This window comes from Temnothorax longispinosus, chromosome 4 (genome assembly GCF_030848805.1).
Source record: "Temnothorax longispinosus isolate EJ_2023e chromosome 4, Tlon_JGU_v1, whole genome shotgun sequence".
Classification (NCBI taxonomy): Eukaryota; Metazoa; Arthropoda; class Insecta; order Hymenoptera; family Formicidae; genus Temnothorax; species Temnothorax longispinosus.
Window position 1 is genome coordinate 18,822,525 of NC_092361.1, and position 20,263 is coordinate 18,842,787.

At 41.7% G+C, this 20,263-nt stretch overlaps 4 protein-coding genes across 4 annotated transcripts in view; 3 read left to right on the forward strand and 1 right to left on the reverse strand.

The window, feature by feature from the left end:
- Nucleotides 1-15,392, reverse strand: part of Su(var)3-3 (lysine-specific histone demethylase Su(var)3-3) — a 101,560-nt gene extending 86,168 nt beyond the window's left edge. Inside the window, exons 1-10 of the mRNA XM_071774809.1 lie at nucleotides 14,980-15,392; nucleotides 14,353-14,575; nucleotides 14,129-14,280; nucleotides 13,909-14,070; nucleotides 13,569-13,685; nucleotides 13,309-13,485; nucleotides 12,878-13,141; nucleotides 12,652-12,789; nucleotides 12,485-12,558; nucleotides 12,245-12,393 (exon numbers count right to left, since the gene is read on the reverse strand). Of these exons, the coding sequence (XP_071630910.1) occupies nucleotides 12,245-12,393; nucleotides 12,485-12,558; nucleotides 12,652-12,789; nucleotides 12,878-13,141; nucleotides 13,309-13,485; nucleotides 13,569-13,685; nucleotides 13,909-14,070; nucleotides 14,129-14,280; nucleotides 14,353-14,575; nucleotides 14,980-15,003 (1,480 nt within the window). The 5' untranslated portion in view covers nucleotides 15,004-15,392. The remainder of the gene's footprint in view (nucleotides 1-12,244; nucleotides 12,394-12,484; nucleotides 12,559-12,651; nucleotides 12,790-12,877; nucleotides 13,142-13,308; nucleotides 13,486-13,568; nucleotides 13,686-13,908; nucleotides 14,071-14,128; nucleotides 14,281-14,352; nucleotides 14,576-14,979) is intronic.
- A 210-nt stretch (nucleotides 15,393-15,602) lies between these two features.
- Nucleotides 15,603-16,952, forward strand: LOC139810911 (thialysine N-epsilon-acetyltransferase-like). Its single transcript, XM_071774815.1, has 4 exons — nucleotides 15,603-16,175; nucleotides 16,247-16,298; nucleotides 16,376-16,578; nucleotides 16,657-16,952. Exons 1-4 carry the CDS (start codon nucleotides 16,110-16,112, stop codon nucleotides 16,825-16,827), a joined length of 492 nt encoding a protein of 163 aa, XP_071630916.1. The 5' UTR covers nucleotides 15,603-16,109; the 3' UTR covers nucleotides 16,828-16,952.
- Nucleotides 16,953-17,121: 169 nt separating this feature from the next.
- LOC139810912 (thialysine N-epsilon-acetyltransferase-like) lies at nucleotides 17,122-18,502 on the forward strand. Its single transcript, XM_071774816.1, has 4 exons — nucleotides 17,122-17,571; nucleotides 17,639-17,687; nucleotides 17,944-18,146; nucleotides 18,216-18,502. The coding sequence occupies exons 1-4, from the start codon at nucleotides 17,506-17,508 to the stop codon at nucleotides 18,384-18,386; spliced, it is 489 nt and encodes a 162-aa protein (XP_071630917.1). The 5' UTR covers nucleotides 17,122-17,505; the 3' UTR covers nucleotides 18,387-18,502.
- A 466-nt stretch (nucleotides 18,503-18,968) lies between these two features.
- On the forward strand, nucleotides 18,969-20,082 carry LOC139810910 (thialysine N-epsilon-acetyltransferase-like). The gene is made up of 4 exons (XM_071774814.1): nucleotides 18,969-19,289; nucleotides 19,361-19,412; nucleotides 19,504-19,706; nucleotides 19,784-20,082. The coding sequence occupies exons 1-4, from the start codon at nucleotides 19,224-19,226 to the stop codon at nucleotides 19,955-19,957; spliced, it is 495 nt and encodes a 164-aa protein (XP_071630915.1). The 5' UTR covers nucleotides 18,969-19,223; the 3' UTR covers nucleotides 19,958-20,082.
- The last annotated feature ends 181 nt before the right edge of the window (nucleotides 20,083-20,263 follow it).

Consider the following 20,263-nt stretch of genomic DNA (forward strand, 5'->3'; position numbering starts at 1 on the left):
ATCGCTAATGATCGGCGACACCGCGAGATGCGTTTGCGCGTTCATTGCCGTAGAGAGAGAGAGAGCGTCGGTGGAGGATCGCACCTAATAAGAATCGCATCGTACGAGCCAGGAAGCGACACGACTTGCCTCGCGAGAGTCACGCGACGTGCAGTTAACCTATCGACAGATAGAATTTCACTTTGAATGGGTACTCCCCGCGGGAGGAGGATCGTTAACATTACTCTTAACGGTACGTCGCAACGCGTGCGTTGCGCAAATGATAATTGATAGAGAAGGACGGCAGTGTGGGGTTACTTTGTAAATTTTACAGCCTGCCTTTGCATTGCTAAAACGCCGTCGAGTCCCGTCGAGACCGGCAATAAATGCAGATACAGTAACAGCTATTGTAGTGATGCGCAATGGCAATAGCCGTCAATAGTTGCTCCGATCCCACTCGATCGTAGCGATCGTAGCGATCGCGCGATTTGTTAATCCGGCGTTATTAAAATGAAAATATACGGTCCTAAGATTGAGTTTACCAAATCCCAACTCATGTAAAAACTTAGATTAAAAAACATGAAATTTTTATGTTTGAATGTAAGTTCGATTCTTTTAAAACTTATTATACCAATAAAATTGTCTAAATTATTTTATAACTTTTTCTTATTATGGTAGAATAGTCGTGAAAATAACATTATATTTAGTATGTACTTGAGATTTGTCGCTTTAATAACGCTGGGTTAAATCTGAGACCTGTGTCTGACAGAAATCTCTTGCTTGGCGCACGCCACGTAAATCGTTAATTGGGAAGTGCTCGAGAAAAGGAATGCAAATCACAATCTGAGTAACTTTAAAAGGACAGTCATTTGGATAATGACGCTCCCGAGAAAAGGTAAATAGGAATGAGTGCGCTCGAAGTAGAGTATAAGTAAAATCTATGACTAAACACCATTTCGGAGTTATATCTCGGTGCAATTAGGATCGTATATTTAGTCCACCGTTTAACTCACCATTACCTTTTCGATTTGACCGTACACTTTCACCACACGGCACTCTAAGACACGTCGACTGACTATCTCGAAATCCGGCTTGCCCGTAAAACGAAGCACGGCCGAACGACAACTGTCCGGAATTCCGTGCATCGCGCGCTCCCGGTTTACGGCCTCCCCAAAGCCACTGTACTTCAAATCCATCACCGAGATAAGGATCGGTTTTTCAGCGGATAATGTTTCACGTTCGGGAGATACTCCCCCGGCCGATCGTTAATTACCGCCGACGATATACGTCCGAAACTTTTCTATCGCCGGTTTAATGACCATCGGATGGGAGTGGAAGGCAAGACTTTACGACGGGACCGGAGTGGCAGATTGGAGGCGCCTGGCAACCAGGTGGTGGTTCGAAAAGACCAATCCAGTCCACGCCATCTGCTAAATCGTCGCCAGCTAGCGATCTGTAATTTTCGCTTCGGACTCTCTGTCTCATGTGGATGAGGATCAATTTTACGATACTTTCGGATTCTGACAAAAACTTGTCCTGGCAAATTAACACCAAACAAGACTCCATTAAAATACTACAGAAAGCCAAAATAACTGCAGCAAATGTTCGATATTTATGCAGATTTCTTCTAACTGCGCAACATCTTAACTGTAGATTATTGTCGTACTGTAAATATAGTTGTTACTTGTAATGTGTGTGATTTCTTAGCAAATAAGTGAGATGCGTCATCATGAAAATCAATCAATTATATTAATTAGCATCCTTACATTTAATGTTAATAAAATTTATGAATAATAAAGCTAGGTCTCGATGGAAATTTGCTTCATTTTTGTAAAAGTTTAAATCATAAAACACACATTCACTGATGCATCATCCTCCAACAAATAAGCAAGCTGCTGAAGCTTGTTAATTTTGAGAAGAGTAAATTTTACCTTAGCCCGCCAATTGAAAAATCTGTCTTCGTTAACGCCTAAGTAGGAACCCACATTTCACTCTAGAGTACCATAATAATCGCGGAGCCGGGGGCCTTATATTGCCGACGAGGTGGCCATCACAAAATCGGCGCCCGAAGAAGGAAATTATTCCCGAGCCAAGCGGCGAAATGCGTATCCGTCGAAAAGGCGAGTACCGATACCGAAAGATTTCTTTCTTCCTCGTAAACGCATCGTATGGGGGCACGCTGAAAGGCCGCATAATCGTCGTATGGCGTGTGGCCGAGCATTAACATATAATGGTCACCGTCATTCTTCTCTCCGTCACGTAGGACCCCGTTTAATCATTCTTGGTCATCCCGTCACGTAATCCCCTTTTCGAGCGATTGTCGGGAGAGATTGCCGGGCATTAATTTGAAAAATGCATCACCGTTGGCGGGGGCAGTATGTAAGCTTATTATCCGAAAACACGAAGTTGACCCATCATTCGGCGATTACGCCGCTACCGATAGATCCGTAGGTAGATATACCCGGTGCGCCCGAACGTCTAAAGCAGCGTTTGTCCTCTAATCAATCTCTTTTCTCTCGCATATAGATACATAAGTATCCTTTACAAATTAAGAGAGTACTTCATCAAAGCCCGAAATATTTAATTTTTAAAAATATACTAATTTTCAATATATTTCATTATTTATAAATAAGGTATGTTAAGAATATGATTCAGTGAGTCTTTAAAATAAAATAAGAATTTATGAATATATGTAATATAGTTTTATCTGTAGATTATTTTATTCGTTATTATTAATTAGACTTTATTGGATTTTTATTAATTGAAATAAGATGTTTGTGTCAGTGAGTAATGTGTGTTTGATTTATATGACTATCTTAGAATTCGATGGTATATTTTAGTGAACTATTTGATAAATTTGCCGCTAATCTACAATTACCATTAGTGCCGATTCAAGTTGCATATGCTTGGGACGAAATTTCTATTCCGGACCGAATCATATTTCTGTCGCTCGAAATTATCGAGTTAAGTTTACTACGTCAAATTAAAACGCGAATTAAAACAGTGAACCGGGCTGAAACGGTTGTACTAAGGAGAAACTCCTAATTCGCATCGATATTGCGAATTCCATAATGTTAAATCGTTTTCATAGCTAAACTCGCGAGTGCATAAATCGACATGTTGACGGCAAGTCAAACGCTTGATTGCAATATTTAACATATCGTATACATCAGAGAATTAATCGTAATCAAATAATTGGTTCTCGAACTTTAGCGTTCGTTTTGTGAGTATATATATAATGACACGTATTGATTGTTGGAAGAATCTTTAAAATCTTTTGAATAGATGAGACTTCCTCCGGCAATCCTTTTTGACGTATAAAGACAACCCTCTCTCATTCGACAACCGTTGTTATTATACATCAGTTCTCGTCGCGGTTTACGTCGGGTAATCGATCGATTCGGATAATAATAGTCATAGTGGAAAACGGTACGAAACACAGCTAATAATAACACGGAGGCCCAATGCGACGCCAATTTGAATAACGATCGCGAATTAGAGACGTGACGGACGCGATGCATCTGCACGCGGCCCGCAATCAAGGGTTAACAAGCCGACGCGCGTTCATATGAAAATCGAATTCGGGATGAATAATTTACACGTAACCCAGGATATATCGCACGCATACATCGCGCCTCGAAGATCTCGCGCATAAATATTCGTCCTCGCCCTCCTCGCCTCCCTCGGGCTGGCGTGCGCGCGGGTATAACCGATGACAGATCGGCGAGGCGAGCTTTGTGTAAAGCGCGTAGGGAAATAATTCGTCCCCTCGACAACTCCGTGACCCTTCCGTTGAGTAACTTTCGCCTCTCTCTCTCCTCCAACGACGTCACAGTACATCTATCCGAGACTTAACGCCTCCGCGTCAAGAAAGTCCATCGTACGCTACGCGAATCCCGAGCCTGCGAAGGGAAACGTTCGTCCTTTCTTGCGCCGCGCGTGTACTCGCATAGCTCCGTTATCTCCGCAAGCGCATCCGCTCCTCACCTCATCTAACGCGAATAGGCGAGAGAGCCCGCGTGAAAACCGATTACTCTCCAACCCCGCATGCGTCCACCTAAGTAAATGCACGCGCGTGTACGTGCATGAGAACTTAATCCAGCTGCGTTAAAACACACGAATCTTTGGAACTCGTCTCGGCGTAAACGCCGACGTGTGGCGTTAGAAAAAAAAAAAGAATCGTGTAACGCGCGACACGCGGCAATTTGTCACCTTCTCTGTTACGGTATTCGCTATTTATCATTTCGTCTATCTTTTACATCGTTAAGATACGCTGAAGCGCCGACGGTTATAAATCTCCGCGATCCTTATTAAGATTAGGCTATTCTCATACAGAGTTATTACGTGATACCACTCACATTGTATACACGTGAACATAAAATTTCGTAAATAACATTACGACGCGAAACGTTATTATTGATAGCTCATTAAAACTACTTTTATAAATTGTGAAACGCGCAAACATAAAATAATGGAGGACCACGTAGTGTAGTACATGTACCTCTCTTTATGGAGGATAATTACGCGTAAAGCTTGTTTTACATCCAAACAACTTCTACTTTTAATATCGTTTAACAGCGAACAGCCCAAAAGTAAGAGTGCTTATGCAACAACTTGAAGCGTATACGAGCCGTCGTTAGGAAATTGGTATCATCAGAGTCGGAATAGCAGAGTGGAAAGAAGTTTCCAAGATGTTGGTATCGGTAGGCGCATCCATATTACCCTATTACTTTTACTAGATCGCTCTATCGAGGATAATTCCTTATAAGAACGGTGCGGCATTTTTCCCGTTTCTCATCAAATCCCGTTTATCTTGCCGTTCGCCCGGCGGCTTGAATATTTGTTGGCGGATGTATAATTTTGCATCCCAAATCAACAATTAATCGGCTTGGGAATGCTTTACGATATCATCCAATCCGCCGCAGTCTCCAGAGGCCTTCGCCTATCTGCCGGTCGGTCTATATCGTGATGCATTGCCTCATAGACGACGTAATTACAATCTAACTAGAAGCCTGAATATTTCACGGACGGACGGACGGTACAATGTTGCATCTCAAATCGGCAAGTGCGCGATTAACGATAACGTCGAACCGGTATTTCTCCGATTCCAGCGCGTCACTTCGCATCTCGCCCGTCGTCGAAGCCGACCGTAACGAACTGGAAGCATTAATATAATACGGACAGTAGATATAGATACATCTAGAATGGCCAATAAAAGTTGGCCAACGTCAGCGGAATGTACACTAATTTCAATCTATCGTACGTTGTATCCCGGTACCACCGCTATAGCGGGGCGCGGAATGGCGAACGCGCAAACGATCAGTTCTGTTGCCGCAATTAGTCACCGTCGCATTTTCAGCGATATGGAGCAGACGCGAGGCGGAGCGAGACGGAGGCGTTCGGTATGCAAATAAAGCTAAAATGAAGAATATCGTACTGTCATGTTCACCGAGTTGTGAAAACCTCCGATCGAGAAATAACAGATAACTAATGGCAATATACGTTTCCTCGAAAGGCGCTTCGAGTTATTTGGCAAGCTGTCGGCATTAGTCATCGACGTATATAATTTCATAATTGCTTTATTAGCGCGCGTGTAACGTTACCGGCGTTATGGTAATCTTGGGAACTATTTTAAACCGTATATCTAAATGCGTGCCGGGAGATTATCGATTTTACATGTGTGAAAATTAATGAGCCCCGGACCAACGGATGTTTCAGAATCGATTACGATAGTGCTCGGTCGCCGTTGCATCTCGCGACGGAGGCCAACGGCTCCGCTACAAGTCGGCGCTGACCTAATAGCGATATGTGCCACTGGACCATTTGTCTCCACGGAACGGGGGGTCCGGCGCTAAGCAATCGCTTCGTTGACGCTCCTTCCTCACGGGCCGACGGTCGTGGCGATAGCCGGGATGAGAAATCACGTGGATCATGCGGCGGACTGTACCCCAGATAGACTATATCGACAAGGTACCCTACCGCGTTGCCGACACGAGGGGCACTGTAAATGGTAAAGACACCGGCGTGGAGGGCAGAGGAGGCCCGTGGACGTACGCGCATGTGTGCGGGGCACCGCCGCGTGCATGGATAGGCCCGAAAGTGGTCATGGGAAAGGTATCGGTGCGTTAAGGCCAAGACTGGATTCCGCGGGGCGAGGCCGGCTCGTTGGCGGGTAGGAGTGTACAAGGTCTTCGATACCTCGTAAATTACCACTCGGGCCCCCCCCCCCGTCCCCCCTTCCATCCGTCCGTCCGCCCGCCGTCCAGTTCTCGGCTCTCGGCTAATGTTAAGCTGCCTACGTTTTCGTTCCAACGAGGGAAGACTCTGAGGAGATGTGCCCTCCTCCCGCCCTCCCCCTCGTTTCATCGGGACTCTATGAAAACACTGCCCTGAGTCTTCGGGGGGGGAGATAGCTTTTGGACATCGCGGATGACTTCGAAATTGGTAGAACGACGCGCGCACGTTGACACTTTCGCGGATATAGGTCTGCAATCCTAGACATTTCTTGCACGCTGCATCGTAATATCGATCTACAATAACGGATCTATTCTTGAAATTAATCATGTGAGATGTTATTTCATTTTTCTCATGTATAAGAATTTTTAAATACGTTGAGAATTAATACTCTTTATATTTTCTAGTAAAAATTAATATATTAGCTAAAAATTTCATATAAAATTAATATTTTAGATCATAAATTATCACGAGAAAGCACGTTCCTTCTATATTTCTTAATACTGTTCGTAAGAAAGGAATTTGGAAGAAATTTCGCGCAATGCTTCCGTCGTACACATAACATGCGTATCATGACTTTCGCAATTTTAGCGAGATTGCGCCCAGCTACGAGACAATATCGCAAATTCGCGCACTACTAACATAAGCCGCATCTCGCTCCGAGTGGCTGGGATTTTTGCCGATGTCGGACAAATCCGATCCGATTGGAATGTCAAGAAGCCCGTGTCGAGTCTTCAGAATCGCGATACCGCTGCTCTAAAGTGCATCCGCTCGCAAAAAAATGTCCGTAGCGCCGCGGCGCGCGGGCCGACCGGGACGAATATTTGAAGGGGGTGGAAGTGGGAGGGGAGAAATGCATATTCAAGATCGTAACGATGCAATTTCGATGGCGCATACATAATGAGAGCCTCGAGAGCGGTGCGCCGCTCTTGCCCGGTTAATATCAACCTTTCTGCACAATGGTCCTATCACGAGGGGACTCGGAAGAAATTTCGACGTAACCGATGGCGGTTGCATTGTCATACCTCAAGCTTCGCTCAACAAAGACCGCCTGTGCAACGGCGGTATTGCTGCCGCCGTTGCTGCTTCTGGCTGCTGTTGCTGCGCTGCCGAGGGGAACGAACGAAAGTGCGGTATTGACGTCGAAAAAGGAAGAACAACGACATAATCTCGAATCATCATGCGAGATGAGTATCCGGCCGCGCGGTGCGGCGCGGCGCGGCGAGGCCGTCCCGAGAGAAGCGTGATTTTACCTACTCGTTAAACGTTGAACGAGGCTCCTCGCTTCCGGTGAACCCCCCGCGGTACCTTCGTGTGCGTTTCGATACGGATTGTCGATGCTAAATCGTCCACGCGGCTGTTAACACGTACGCGCGTTATCCGCGCGAGTCGCGAGAACCGCCGGGAACAATAACAGTTGCGCGGCGCGGCGATGTATCGAAAGTTATTCGATTACACGGCTCAATTACGATAAGCTCAATTACGACGTTATTATAGTTTAATGCAGAACGCGGCTGTTAATGGATGGATGCATAACGCGTCTATTATGATGAGAAACCGCGTCATTCGTAATATATTCTATAAACGCTCTGTTGTGTAAACGTCAAAACATATTCCGTATATATCACACGGTGTCACCAATATTTGGCTACTACCTATAGAGCCTTACGCCAAATCGTACGTAATGTACAATATCGAAGTTTTTTCTTCTAAAATAAGAAATATATTTCGAAGCTACCGTCTCATACGATAAATTCTCCCTTCTCTCTTTCCTCCTTTTTTTTATCCCTACTCTCTATCTTTTTGTTCTTACTTTATTTTTCTTCTTCTCTTATCGCGGGACGCCGCAAAAATCGCTTCGAGCCGCGATAAAAGCACGCCGGGTTATCCTCGCGTCAATTAGCGCGATCGCGCACCGGGGGGAATTTCGCCGTGTTCCCCGACGGCGTGCCCGGTTCGCGCCTCGAGGGAGCGTCATCGCCGCATTACGGCCGAGTAATCTCCTTTATCGTGTCCGGATCCTGATTAATTTAAAAATATGCACGCGTTAACGACGCGTACGGTATATCGCGAGCAACGGGCACGCATTATCGCGCGCGAGGAGACGCGAGGAGACGCGAGGAGGCGCGAAAAGAGAAAGAGAAGAGAGAAGGAAGAAGAAGAGATGGCGAGCGCGGGACCAGCCTGGCTCGCGAGATCCTGCGAAGGACATCCGCGTGCTGGAAGAACCCCACGCGCGGATGTTACCACGGCTAACTTCCCCCCTGTAACAACGGAGGAGAAAGATCGCGGACGGGGGGAGGAGGGGAAGGGGACCCTGCGCGCGTGAAGTCAGCTTTACGACAATATAATTTTGGAAGCGACACACGGACGGCGTGGAATGCGACGATCGGAGTCAACGAACGGCGTATAGAAGTCTTCGATACGTCGTAAATGGCCCCCCGTCCCTCCCCCGACCCGTCGCTGCGCTCCTGATCGTACACGGACCTCTCCTCTTGGACAGAGAAGGCTTATACAGGGTGTTTCGTGAATACGCCACGCGGGTGTGTCCCTCGAGACCCTCGAGATAAGTCGATCGTGGATCTTCCTATCGCGGAGAGCTTCTTACCACTTCGTGGTAGGATCATAAAATTGCTTAACAAATTGAAAGCGAAAACGGAGAAGACTCTCTGAACAATAACGCTTCCATAAACGATCAATCTATGAGCTTTGCTTTCGAGATATTTTTACTTGAGATTCAATTATCAATTTCTGAGGCAAAGACCTGAAGAATGGAAGGGAAAGAAGGCGATCAATTGCTTGAAACTTTCATTGCGGAAAAACTGTCTTCAAATCCACGTAAATTCCCCGAAAGTTCGGAGAAATGCCCTGTGCATTGTCACGTGCACGATGCAACTGCCCACGGACGACGAAAAATCGACGTCGTCGGATCCTGAAAACGCCGTCGACACGATCGGCCGGTCTCGTCGTCGGCAAACAGAGCTCGGCGACTCTACGTTATATGGCCTATCGAGAGGACGGCGGAGGAGGTCGAGGCGAGATACCCACCGTGACGGCCGGCGTCTTCGGGAGGATACATCCATAAATTTCGGCGCACCGGATATTCCCCGGGAATATTCGACTGCATAGGTTGGATCAATAACCGTATAAAGTACGGGAAGAAAGAGCGTAGCGCGGCACGTATTCGCAGTATTCGGTCTCAGAGCGTGAACGTGCGTGGACTGGGGAAGGAGTCCACGGAGATCGGAGTAAAATAGAACCTCGCGATCACGTCGCTGTGTTTTTCCTCCGTGCAACAAGGAGCAAACGCGCGAGGCAGCCTTTACGCACTTTTTGTTCAGCCGTAACTTCGCGCGCCGTTCGCGGATATGATCAAAAGTGCATGTGAAATTGTTGCCGAACATTTCCGCGGTACGTGACGGGCGGCAGGCAGGTGGCCAGGCGAGGGATGACAATGTCAGGGAAAAGAATTCACACAATCATGTCAATCCGGACGGTGTCATTGTTTAGAGACTCTTCCGGAAGATCATATAATAATTCTTGACGATCTTTCCCCTTTTCATAATCCGTAATTGTAAATTCGCGTCGCGTATCGTCAAATTGTAAAAAAAACAACGGATATTTCTGAATTCCTGTTTATATCAAAAATTTAAGAAGTGTTTCGACAGTATTTTAAACAGACGACTTACAAAGAGTCAATATTATACCGATCTTTCATATACATTATTAAATTCCGAGCATTCTAACGTAGGAAGGAGCGGCTGCTCTTACCTAGATAAGATATCAAGGGACATCCCGGTGCGACGTACCGTTACTGGAGCGAAAAGGATGCGGTACCGTAAAAATTGGAACGGGAGAAACGTCCCATAAAGTATTGTTTTACTTTCGGTGCGTTTCCCGATAAAATCGCGGCTAACCCGTCGGCGAGTCTCGTTTGAAATCGAGAAGAAACTGATGGTCCGTAAAGAGCACGCCGCGAACGGTCCATCTCGGACGTCCCGATTATATCGGGTGGGTCGGTGCTCGCGCCCGAAGCGCTGCCAAGGGGGCTGCTCAGAAAGAGAGAGAGAGAGAGAGAGAGAGAGAAAAGAAGCAAAAGAAAAAGAGAGAGACCCCTATTGTTGTGCTTAATTTAGCGTTAAATTGTTTACATCTCATTAATCGCGCGGCAGACAACAACGGTGGGACCTTCGGTGCAGCAATAGACCGTCATGATCATCGATGCCAATCATGGGAAGAAGGGCGTGATTCAAGTCCCCCTCGGACATCAATTCGTCTATTGCCACGTTCCCGATTCCTCGCACGATCGAAACGCATCCGTTTACGCTTCGCGATTCCGCGTTGGGTCCGATCGAAAGACTTTTTTCCGATTAAGGGATACAAGTAAACAAAATTAGTTTAATTACTCTGTTCATTATTCTGTTCCAGACCTATATGCATATATCTTGCTTTATTCTTTTTTAGTCTGTTCTATTCGCTAAACGATTAGCGAAAGAGTCAACTCAAGAATAGACTAAAACAAGATAGTTATACTGTATTAAATACGTTTATAGGTCTGGTTCTTATCCCTCGCCTTCTTGTTATCTTTAAATCAAGTTGTACTCTTGAATTTTGTTTCTTCTCGAATTTTTACTGCGCTATAGAAACGTTTGCTCATAGAAATGTGTGTACATGAGTGTATATGCGAGTGTGTTGAGACTTGGACTCGCGAATTCGCTAAGCCTAAATGGTTGTGCGCATCGGTTATCTCGGGAATCTGGACAGATCTCTCTTCTCGCCCTATGTGCCCTATTTCGCGTCGATGAAATCAGTGTTCGAAACAACGTCTACTTGCTCCGACCGATTTCGTCGAGTTTGCAACGCGGTAGTAACGCAGTTAAGCCGCGTTAGTACGCGAATGATATCGGTTTCGATTACGCATCGAGCACCGCGTAGGCCGTAAGGAGATAGTCGGATTTCCGCCATAAATATTACGTTAATCTTCTTAGCTCAGCTGGTGACAAACGAAATTGTTCGCAAGAATGACATGGGCGAGTATGTTTAAAAAAATAATAATAAAAGGCAATATAGCGAAGATATTAAGGAAGATCGTGAAGAAGAAAGAAATATTCTCCTTACAAGGCACGATTGCACATGTTCCAAAAATCAATGAAATATTTGTCAGTTATCTCATACGAAAATCGTATATATATATTCAGGTCAAATACCAGTTTTATGGCTTTTTACATACGCATGTTAAAGTACACGATAAAATGTAAAATTTGATTAATATCGGTAGGTCTGGTATGATGCATAATAAAGAACATGGACGTCCATGCGCGTCTTGATAAACACATCTCATAAAATTAAAATACTCGGCAACGATTTATTTGCCGATATAAAGCTACAAAAATACCCGTTTACATCGGCGGTCGTAAAATATTTTTAACGGCGTGGCTTTTCTGTCGCCGCTTTAGTAAGCTCGTAAGGGTTTACGGGCTATGATCATAGTATAATTTCACATAATGAGAACTCTGGTACTCGATCGGACGGGGGATACGGCGTACTATCTACACGGAATCTCATGTTATCGGCTTTCAATAAGGTTGATAAAGTCAGCCATAGGGAGACGCGAGGAGAGAGAGTATCAAACGCCTATAAAGGAGATGCACCTCGCGAATAATTCACTCATTATCTGCATCATCTCCTTTCTACTTCAGCAATTTCCAGAAAACGTTGGAAGACTTAGATACTTTTAGTAAACACGGGTATATCGCGAATCTAATTTCTTAGGATCTCCGTACGTTTCGAGCCACATGATACTACAAATTAAATGTCGCGCGATTAATAATTAATTCGTCAATTTTAGCTTTTGTTAAATTGATACTGTGCACAGATATTGGCATAACGTGCACATTACGGTTAAAGAGAAATAATTACGTAAGGCGCAAAATTTTGCAAATATATTCTTCGATTTGTCAATTTTCAAGCATTGTAGCTTTGAAAACAAATACGATTTATATAGGTGATTAATTTAAGTCTATTGACTCACCGGTTAGATGACTTCCAGTGAATTCGAAATCGTCGTCTTGGTCCCAGTGCTTCAAACTCAAGTTTGACAAGGACGTTGCGTTGGCAAACTCCAAGTTTGCAAAATGCCAATCCAATATCTGCCGATCCTTCGATGATAAGTAGACGTCACTGTATTAAAAAAAAAAAAAGAAATTTATATCAAACTTATTTATATATAACGTTGAGAACAGCATGTATAGAATATATAATGTATATTTACCTGGGAGGTGATGCCTCTAACTCTTGTAATTTTGCTTCGATTTCTTTCTGCTGATCTGATAACTGATCCCACTCCTAAAGAATAAAAGAAATGAGCATATTACACATTTTATATTTGTTTTATTTATAATTTTGCCACAAAATTGTATCTTTCATTAAATTATGTACCTTGCAAGCATTATGGAGATCACGCAGCTTAGATCGGAGCACGAATTCCTGTGTTATATCTCGAGTTTGTGATTTACTTTCTGTCATTTCCTTGTATTGTTTATTCAATTCCATTAAACGATCCATAATAGAGATCATCTGCGACATAAATTTAGTCATCATTTAATCAAAACTTTATATAAAATCAAAAATATTTCATCAAACAATAATTTTCAATTATACGTACTCTATGCTGATTAGTGATTAGCCGTCCTTGCAACGAGAGTACAGACCGCAGATGCGCTACTTGACGCTGCTTTACGCCCTGTTCTTGTAAACGTATTACCCATTCTAATGCTTGGCCTAAAGATACTGGACGCGTATTACCCCCTTGCCCTCCAGATCCTGCACTATTTACGTAATTGAAATCCAGTTGATGCGAGAGATAAGAAGTTGCTTCGAGTAATCTATTAAATTCTCTCTCAACCATTTCATCTTTATCTTTAGGAACCTGCAAAAGATATAAAACATACTGCTTTTAAACTGTGTGGCATATAATTAATATATATTAACATAATTATAGAATAATCGTTTCATTTTACTAAGAAACATGATAACAACTGTATGAAATTTAATAAAGTCTCATTTCATTATTTTATTAAAATATTCCGAACGTACCGTTTGGCCATCGCTTTCGTACAAGGGGCACTTTTGTCGTATCTTATGGAGTTCCATATTAATTTGTTTACTAAGAGTCGTTACAGGATTTCCACCTAGACCCGTGACCACCATAGCTCCTAAATCCGCAATATAATTTGATTTACGGAACGTGGCGATTCGTCCACCAACGCGATCCTAAAATGCAAATTAATAACAAATCAGCAAAACAAGAGTAAACTCAAAAATAGATTAAAACAAGATAGTTGCTAAGAACTTACTCTAGCTTCTAACACAATTACTTCTAAGCCGAATTGTTGCATTTGTTGAGCTGCTGCCAATCCAGCAATACCAGCCCCTATTACAATGACTTTACCTAATTTTTTGGTTGGCAAAGGCTGTAACAGACAAATATAGATTACTCATTTCTCTGGTGACAAATAACATATACATATTGTATGATACCAATTGCAATATTAATTTAATATATTAAAATTGAAGGTGCTAAATAGAATAGCACTACTAAAACAGTTATTTGTCGAGTAAAAGATCCAGTTAGTTAACAGTTATATATCATATAAGTACTAAAATTTTACACATGTAAAATATTTCTTAAATTACCTTAAGACGTTTAAACATTCCGAAATTTATGAAACCATGTCGCTCTAAAAAGGCATGAATCCTACGAGCGAGCACTGTATCACTATTATAAGGCGATTCAATTTGCGGCAATGCATTTTCGATGATTAACTGTTGCTTAGGATTTTCCAGCCAAATTTGCAACTAAAATTCAATCGCATTAGAGAAAAAGCGCATTTAATCAATTAGCTTAAATACTTACAAGTCTATTTCTAATATGTAAGAACACTTTCTGTGTTTGCGGCAATCCACCGGAGATGTCGGGGAAACAAGCAGCTTCGGTAGATGTCAATTTATCAAATGGAAGACGGCTTTGAAAGGCTGCGCCTTCCAATCCATTCAACAATGCCTTCACTACATGTACAAATATAAATTAATATTTCTATTAACATTACGAGGTTCAAATAATTAATTCTCAAAGTTTACCATGTGGATCTTCGTGATCGCTCTCTTGATCATCATCTTCCTTAATCTCGGCTTTTGAGGCAGAAGGTACAGGAGCAGGCACTGTAGACTCAGATTCCTTTTTTGCCTCCAGGGGAGCTTTCTTCTCAGGTGTTACGAGGCCAGTTTTAGATTTCTCTGATGTATCCGAGGCATTCTCGTCTTCTAGCTGATTATACTTTTCCTCCATTTCTCTGTACTCCACCTATGATCGAATATAATGTAAATAGTCTCTTCTGACATTAAATACTTATATTACATAAATAAGGAATGTTATACCAATAAAAAATGCTTAAAAGTAAGATAACAAATATAACTGTTGCTAGATGATAGTAACTAAGTAAATATATATCACCAAGTGATATATCATCCCACAAATGTGTTTGTAATAAAAAAAAACTGTTTCCTTTTTGACAAAGAAAATGAAATGTCATGAATGGTCATGAAATATCAGACAAGTCTCATTCGTCTCATTTATTATCGCGTGAAAGATAAAGCACAAGCCGACCAGCGTATCAACGTCAGGATCGACGTTTCGTTTAACCGCAAACATCGAAACCATTATTCCTGGATGAATCTTAATGGGAGGGAAATGCAAAAGACGCGCACCTTTGCTCTTTTCCTGCGACTCATGTCGTGCTGGTTGTTTAAACGTCGGCGGATTATTTAATATCGGTCCGGAGTAATCGTGGCGAGAGCCTCGCGAGTTTGTTTTGATGCTTGAAACAGCCGGCACACACATAAACCCAAGATCGGCAGTCACGGAGTAACGCGACGCGGGAAACGCAGCGCCCGCGCCGTCGTGAAACACTTGGAACCCGTCGACCCGACGCCGTTCAGTAGACGAATCCGATGAACATCCGCCGATAAGTGGAGAACTAGAGAACGACGTGAACTGCGTCGGTAATCGCACCTGCACGTTCCCCAATAGGCCTGTTCGTTTTAGCTGAACTTGCACATTTCACCCTTTCTCTTTTTCTCTCCAACGATTGAATCCAAAAGCCCTTTGCACAATGCAACAGGCAATAGGAACAGGAAATAACAAAAAAAATCGTTAATTACAACTTAAAAAATTCGAATACTATGATTGGTTGGCAATAGGCACAGAATTTTCAACGTGACGGAAACTCTATGTCTATTGCCTGTGTCATTGTTTATTCTGCATTTATACTGTTTATATATGATTTCTGATTTCTATTCCCTGTTTCTATTGCCTGTTGCCTGGCATTGTGCAAGGGGCTTAATGACTGCAATTCCTAATGATCGCAAACCTAATGATTGCAATTCCTTGACCTCCTCTCGATGACCTGAGAATCCTAAGATAATCTAAATTAGAGCTTATATATGAAATAGAATAGATATGTATTGCGCCTGTTCGTTTTAGCAGTTTTAGCTGAACTTGTTGCACGATTCATCTTTTCTCTTTTTCTTCTCACTTTGGAGAGAAAAAAAGAAAAGATGAACTTTGCGATCGAGTTCAGCTCAAACGAACAGGCCTAATATACATATACATATCGATCACATGCTCCAATTTGTCACATCATATACAGGGTGTTATCACATAATAAATGATAAGCTCTAACTTAGATTGTCTCAGATTAGGTCACTCAAGGAATTTCAGGTTGTAAGCATTAGGTTTGCTTCCTTCCAGTTGTATATACGTGACATTCTCACTACTTTTGAAAGATTCACATTTATTGTGATACTGAAATCAGCTGATCTGTATTAATTTATTTACAATGTCTGAGATAACTGTACGAAAAGCTAGACGTGAGGACTGTGAAACCATTAGAGCACTCATACAGGTATATATAATTTTGTCGATAAACTGATGCGAAGGTTAAACAATTAATACATGAAGACCATCATTTTGCAGGAATTGGCGGACTTCGAGAAGATACCTGACGGTCCGCATATTGATTCTAAGAGTGAGATTTATGTATATATACTTGTATATTACGCTATGATCTCCAAAATAATGTGTTATGAAAAAAAATGTTTACAGCCTTAGAAAGAGATGGCTTCGACGGGCAGCCATTATACTTGTGTAACGTGGCAACATCTAATGAGGAGATAATTGGATATACTGTCTCTTATTACACTTATTCCACATGGTGTGGAAAGTCCATGTATCTGGGTGATATCTACGTGAAGCCGGATTTTCGAGGGAAACATGTCGGCAGCATGCTTCTCAAAGCAGTCGCGAAGGTATAACATTTAAATTAGGATTACGCCGATTACGGATTACGATATGTGATATGCGCCTGATTCTGAAATAATTTGCAGGAAGCAGTTGAGAACGGCTGTCACAAATTGGACTTTGTGGTTCTCAACTGGAACCCAGCGCAAGAGTTTTACAAGAGATTTGGAGCCAGTGATGTGACAGTCAACGACCAGTGGCACTCTTATTATATCTCTGAAGGAGATTTAAAAAAAATAGCATCTGATTGCGAATAGCGTAAAAGTATTTTGATCAATTTTGGCAGCGGCAATTATTTTATTATATATACATATATGTATCTAATGTACATGAAATGAACTTTAAAATTAATAAAAGTTTAATAAAAAATTCCATATAAATTGTTTTCTTAATTTGAAGTAATACATATACTGTATCAAATAATATATGAATATTTTGTTTTTAATTTTTTTCAGTCAAATCCGTCTACGCGTCCTTTCGTTTTTCAATTTAAAACACGTGTGTTGTCCCTCATTTCGTAACGCATGAGATACTTAGGGCCTTGGCCTTGGCACATAGAAAAACTTAAGCAGTAAAACGTAAGCAGTAAGAAATCAACGGTATGGATTCGCTACCGTTTAAGGCCGTGCCTTAAGTTCTTGACTGTGATTGGCTGATTTGCTTACTGCTTGAGTTTAAGTTTTTCTATGTGCCACGGCCGTAAACGTCAATCTAACCTCTTTGTCTATAGAGATTAGATTGACATGTAGACTGTGCGTGTTATCACATAATAAATGTAACTTAGATAGTATCAAATTAGGTCATTCAAGGAATTGCAGGTTGCAAGCATTAGGTTTGCTTCCTTCCAGTTGTATATACGTGACATTCTCACTACTTTTGAAAGATTCACATTTATTGTGATACTTGAAGTCAGGATCTATATTAATTTATTTACAATGTCTGAGATAACTGTACGAAAAGCTAGACGTGAGGACTGTGAAACCATTAGAGCACTCATGCAGGTATATATAATTTTGTTGACAAACTGATTAGAAGGTTAAACGATACATGAAGACTATCATTTTGCAGGAATTGGCGGACTTCGAGAAGATTGACGGTCCGCAAATGGATTCTAAGGGTGAGATTTATGTATATATACTTGTTTATTGCGCTATGAAGTATCTCCAAAATAATGTCTTATGAGAAAAAAAATGTTTACATTGGGTGCGTTCAGCCGATACTCCGCTAGCCTAGCAATCGTGAGCAGTCGCTCGTTTTCGCTCGTTTCCTCTCTTTTGACCCAATGGATTAAAAGGAGAGGAAACGAGCGAAAACGAGCGACTGCTCACGATTGCTAGGCTAGCGGAGTATCGGCTAAACGCACCCATTTGCAGCCTTAGAAAGAGATGGCTTCGACGGGCAGCCATTATATTTGTGTAACGTGGCAACATCTAATGAGAAGATAGTTGGATATACTCTCTTTTATTACATTTATTCCTCATGGTGTGGAAAGTCCATGTGTCTGGAGGATATCTACGTGACGCCGGATTTTCGAGGGAAACATGTCGGCAGCATGCTTATCAAATCAGTCGCGAAGGTATAACGTTTAATTAGGATTACGGATTACGGTGATGTGATATGCGCCTGATTATGAAATATTTTGCAGGAAGCAGTTGAGAACGGCTGTCACAAATTGGACTTTGTGGTTCTCAACTGGAACCCAGCGCAAGAGTTTTACAAGAGACTTGGAGCCGTTGATGCGACAGTCAAGTACCAGGGGCACTGTTATCGTTTCTCTGAAGAAGATTTAAAAAAAATAGCATCTGATTGCGAATAGCGTAAAAGTATTTTGATTAATTTTGACAGCGGCAATTATTTTATTATATACATATTACATATATGTATCTAATTGTACATAAAATGAGCTTCAAAATGAATAAAAGTTTAATAAAAAATTCTATATAAATTGTTTTCTTAATTTGAAGTAATATACATATACTGTATCAAATAATATATGAATATTTTGATTTTAATTTTTTTCAGTCAAATCCGTCTACGCGTCCTTTCGTTTTTCAATTTAAAACACGTGTGGTGTCCCTCATTTCGAAACGCATGAGATACTTAAGTATATCCTGTGTTCCGTAAGGGCCCGGACACACACTTCTGCACTGTGCTTCTGCACAACGCATAATGCGTAAGCATAAGAAAATTGATTGGTCCATACACATGTGCATAAGGAAATAGACCAATCAGTTTTCTTATGCTTACGTATTATGCGTTGTGCAGAAGTGTGTGCTCCCCGCTTTAGTCCCGGTCTACAATAGGTGTTTTAAGCCCTAAGCCTTAAGAAATTGACCAATCACAGTTAATTGTTCTCCTCAAATTCAACTATGAAGCAGGGAGCACAGACTTTTGCATAACACATAATGCGTAAACATAAGAAAATTGATTGATCCATATACATGTGCATAAGGAAATAGACCAATCAATTTTCTTATGCTTACGCATTTTGCGTTATGCAAAAGTCTGTGTTCTCCGCTTTATTACAGAAAATGCGCGCATATGCGCGTTAGGGAACGTGGCCCAGCTGTATGTACGTGACATTCTCACTACTTTTGAAAGATTCATATTTATTGTGATACTTGAAGTCAGGATCTATATTAATTTATTTACAATGTCTGAGATAACTGTACGAAAAGCTAGACGTGAGGACTGTGAAGCCATTAGAGCACTCATACAGGTATAATATATATAATTTTGTCGATAAACTGATGAGAAGGTTAAACGATACATGAAGAAATCATTTTGCAGGAATTGGCGGACTTCGAGAAGATGCCTGACGGTCCGCAAAATGATTCTAAGGGTGAGATTTATGGATATATACTTGTGTATATTACGCTATGAAGTATCTCCAAAATAATGTCTTATGAGAAAAAAAATGTTTACGTTTACAGCCTTAGAAAGAGATGGCTTCGACGGGCAGCCATTATATTTGTGTAACGTGGCAACATCTAATGATAAGATAGTTGGATATACTCTCTTTTATTACACTTATTCCACATGGTGTGGAAAGTCCATGTATCTGGACGATATCTACGTGACGCCGGATTTTCGAGGGAAACATGTCGGCAGCATGCTTCTCAAAGCAGTCGCAAAGGTATAACGTTTAATTAGGATTACGCCGATTACGGATTACGATATGTGATATGCGCCTGATTATGAAATATTTTGCAGGAAGCAGTTGAGAACGGCTGTCACAAATTGGACTTTGTTGTTCTCAACTGGAACCCAGCGCAAGAGTTTTACAAGAGACTTGGAGCCGTTGATGTGACAGTCAAGTACCAGGGGCACTGTTATCGTTTCTCTGAAGGAGATTTAAGAAAATTAGCATCTGCGAATTGCGAATAGCGTAAAAGTATATTTTGATTAATTTTGGCAGCGGCAATTATTTTATTATATACATATATGTATCTAATGTACATAGAATGAGCTTCAAAATTAATAAAAGTTTAATAAAAAATTCTATATAAATTGTTTTCTTAATTTGAAGTAATATACATATTCTGTATTAAATAATACATGAATATTTTGTTTTTAATTTTTTTCAGTCAAATCCGTCTACGCGTCCTTTTGTTTTTCAATTTAAAACACGCGTGTTGTCCCTCATTTCAAAACGCATGAGATACTTATAGTGACTTATACCTGAACTTTTTG

Excerpts from the sequence above, each read along its gene's own strand:
- LOC139810911 (XM_071774815.1), top strand. The coding sequence starts at position 16,110 with ATGTCTGAGATAACTGTACGAAAAGCTAGACGTGAGGACTGTGAAACC. Across the intron at positions 16,176-16,246 it reads CCATTAGAGCACTCATACAG|GAATTGGCGGACTTCGAGAA; the intron begins GTATATATAATT and ends ATCATTTTGCAG. Across the intron at positions 16,579-16,656 it reads TTCTCAAAGCAGTCGCGAAG|GAAGCAGTTGAGAACGGCTG; the intron begins GTATAACATTTA and ends AATAATTTGCAG.
- LOC139810912 (XM_071774816.1), top strand. The coding sequence starts at position 17,506 with ATGTCTGAGATAACTGTACGAAAAGCTAGACGTGAGGACTGTGAAACC. Across the intron at positions 17,572-17,638 it reads CCATTAGAGCACTCATGCAG|GAATTGGCGGACTTCGAGAA; the intron begins GTATATATAATT and ends ATCATTTTGCAG. Across the intron at positions 17,688-17,943 it reads TCCGCAAATGGATTCTAAGG|CCTTAGAAAGAGATGGCTTC; the intron begins GTGAGATTTATG and ends ACCCATTTGCAG.
- LOC139810910 (XM_071774814.1), top strand. The coding sequence starts at position 19,224 with ATGTCTGAGATAACTGTACGAAAAGCTAGACGTGAGGACTGTGAAGCC. Across the intron at positions 19,413-19,503 it reads TCCGCAAAATGATTCTAAGG|CCTTAGAAAGAGATGGCTTC; the intron begins GTGAGATTTATG and ends TTACGTTTACAG. Across the intron at positions 19,707-19,783 it reads TTCTCAAAGCAGTCGCAAAG|GAAGCAGTTGAGAACGGCTG; the intron begins GTATAACGTTTA and ends AATATTTTGCAG.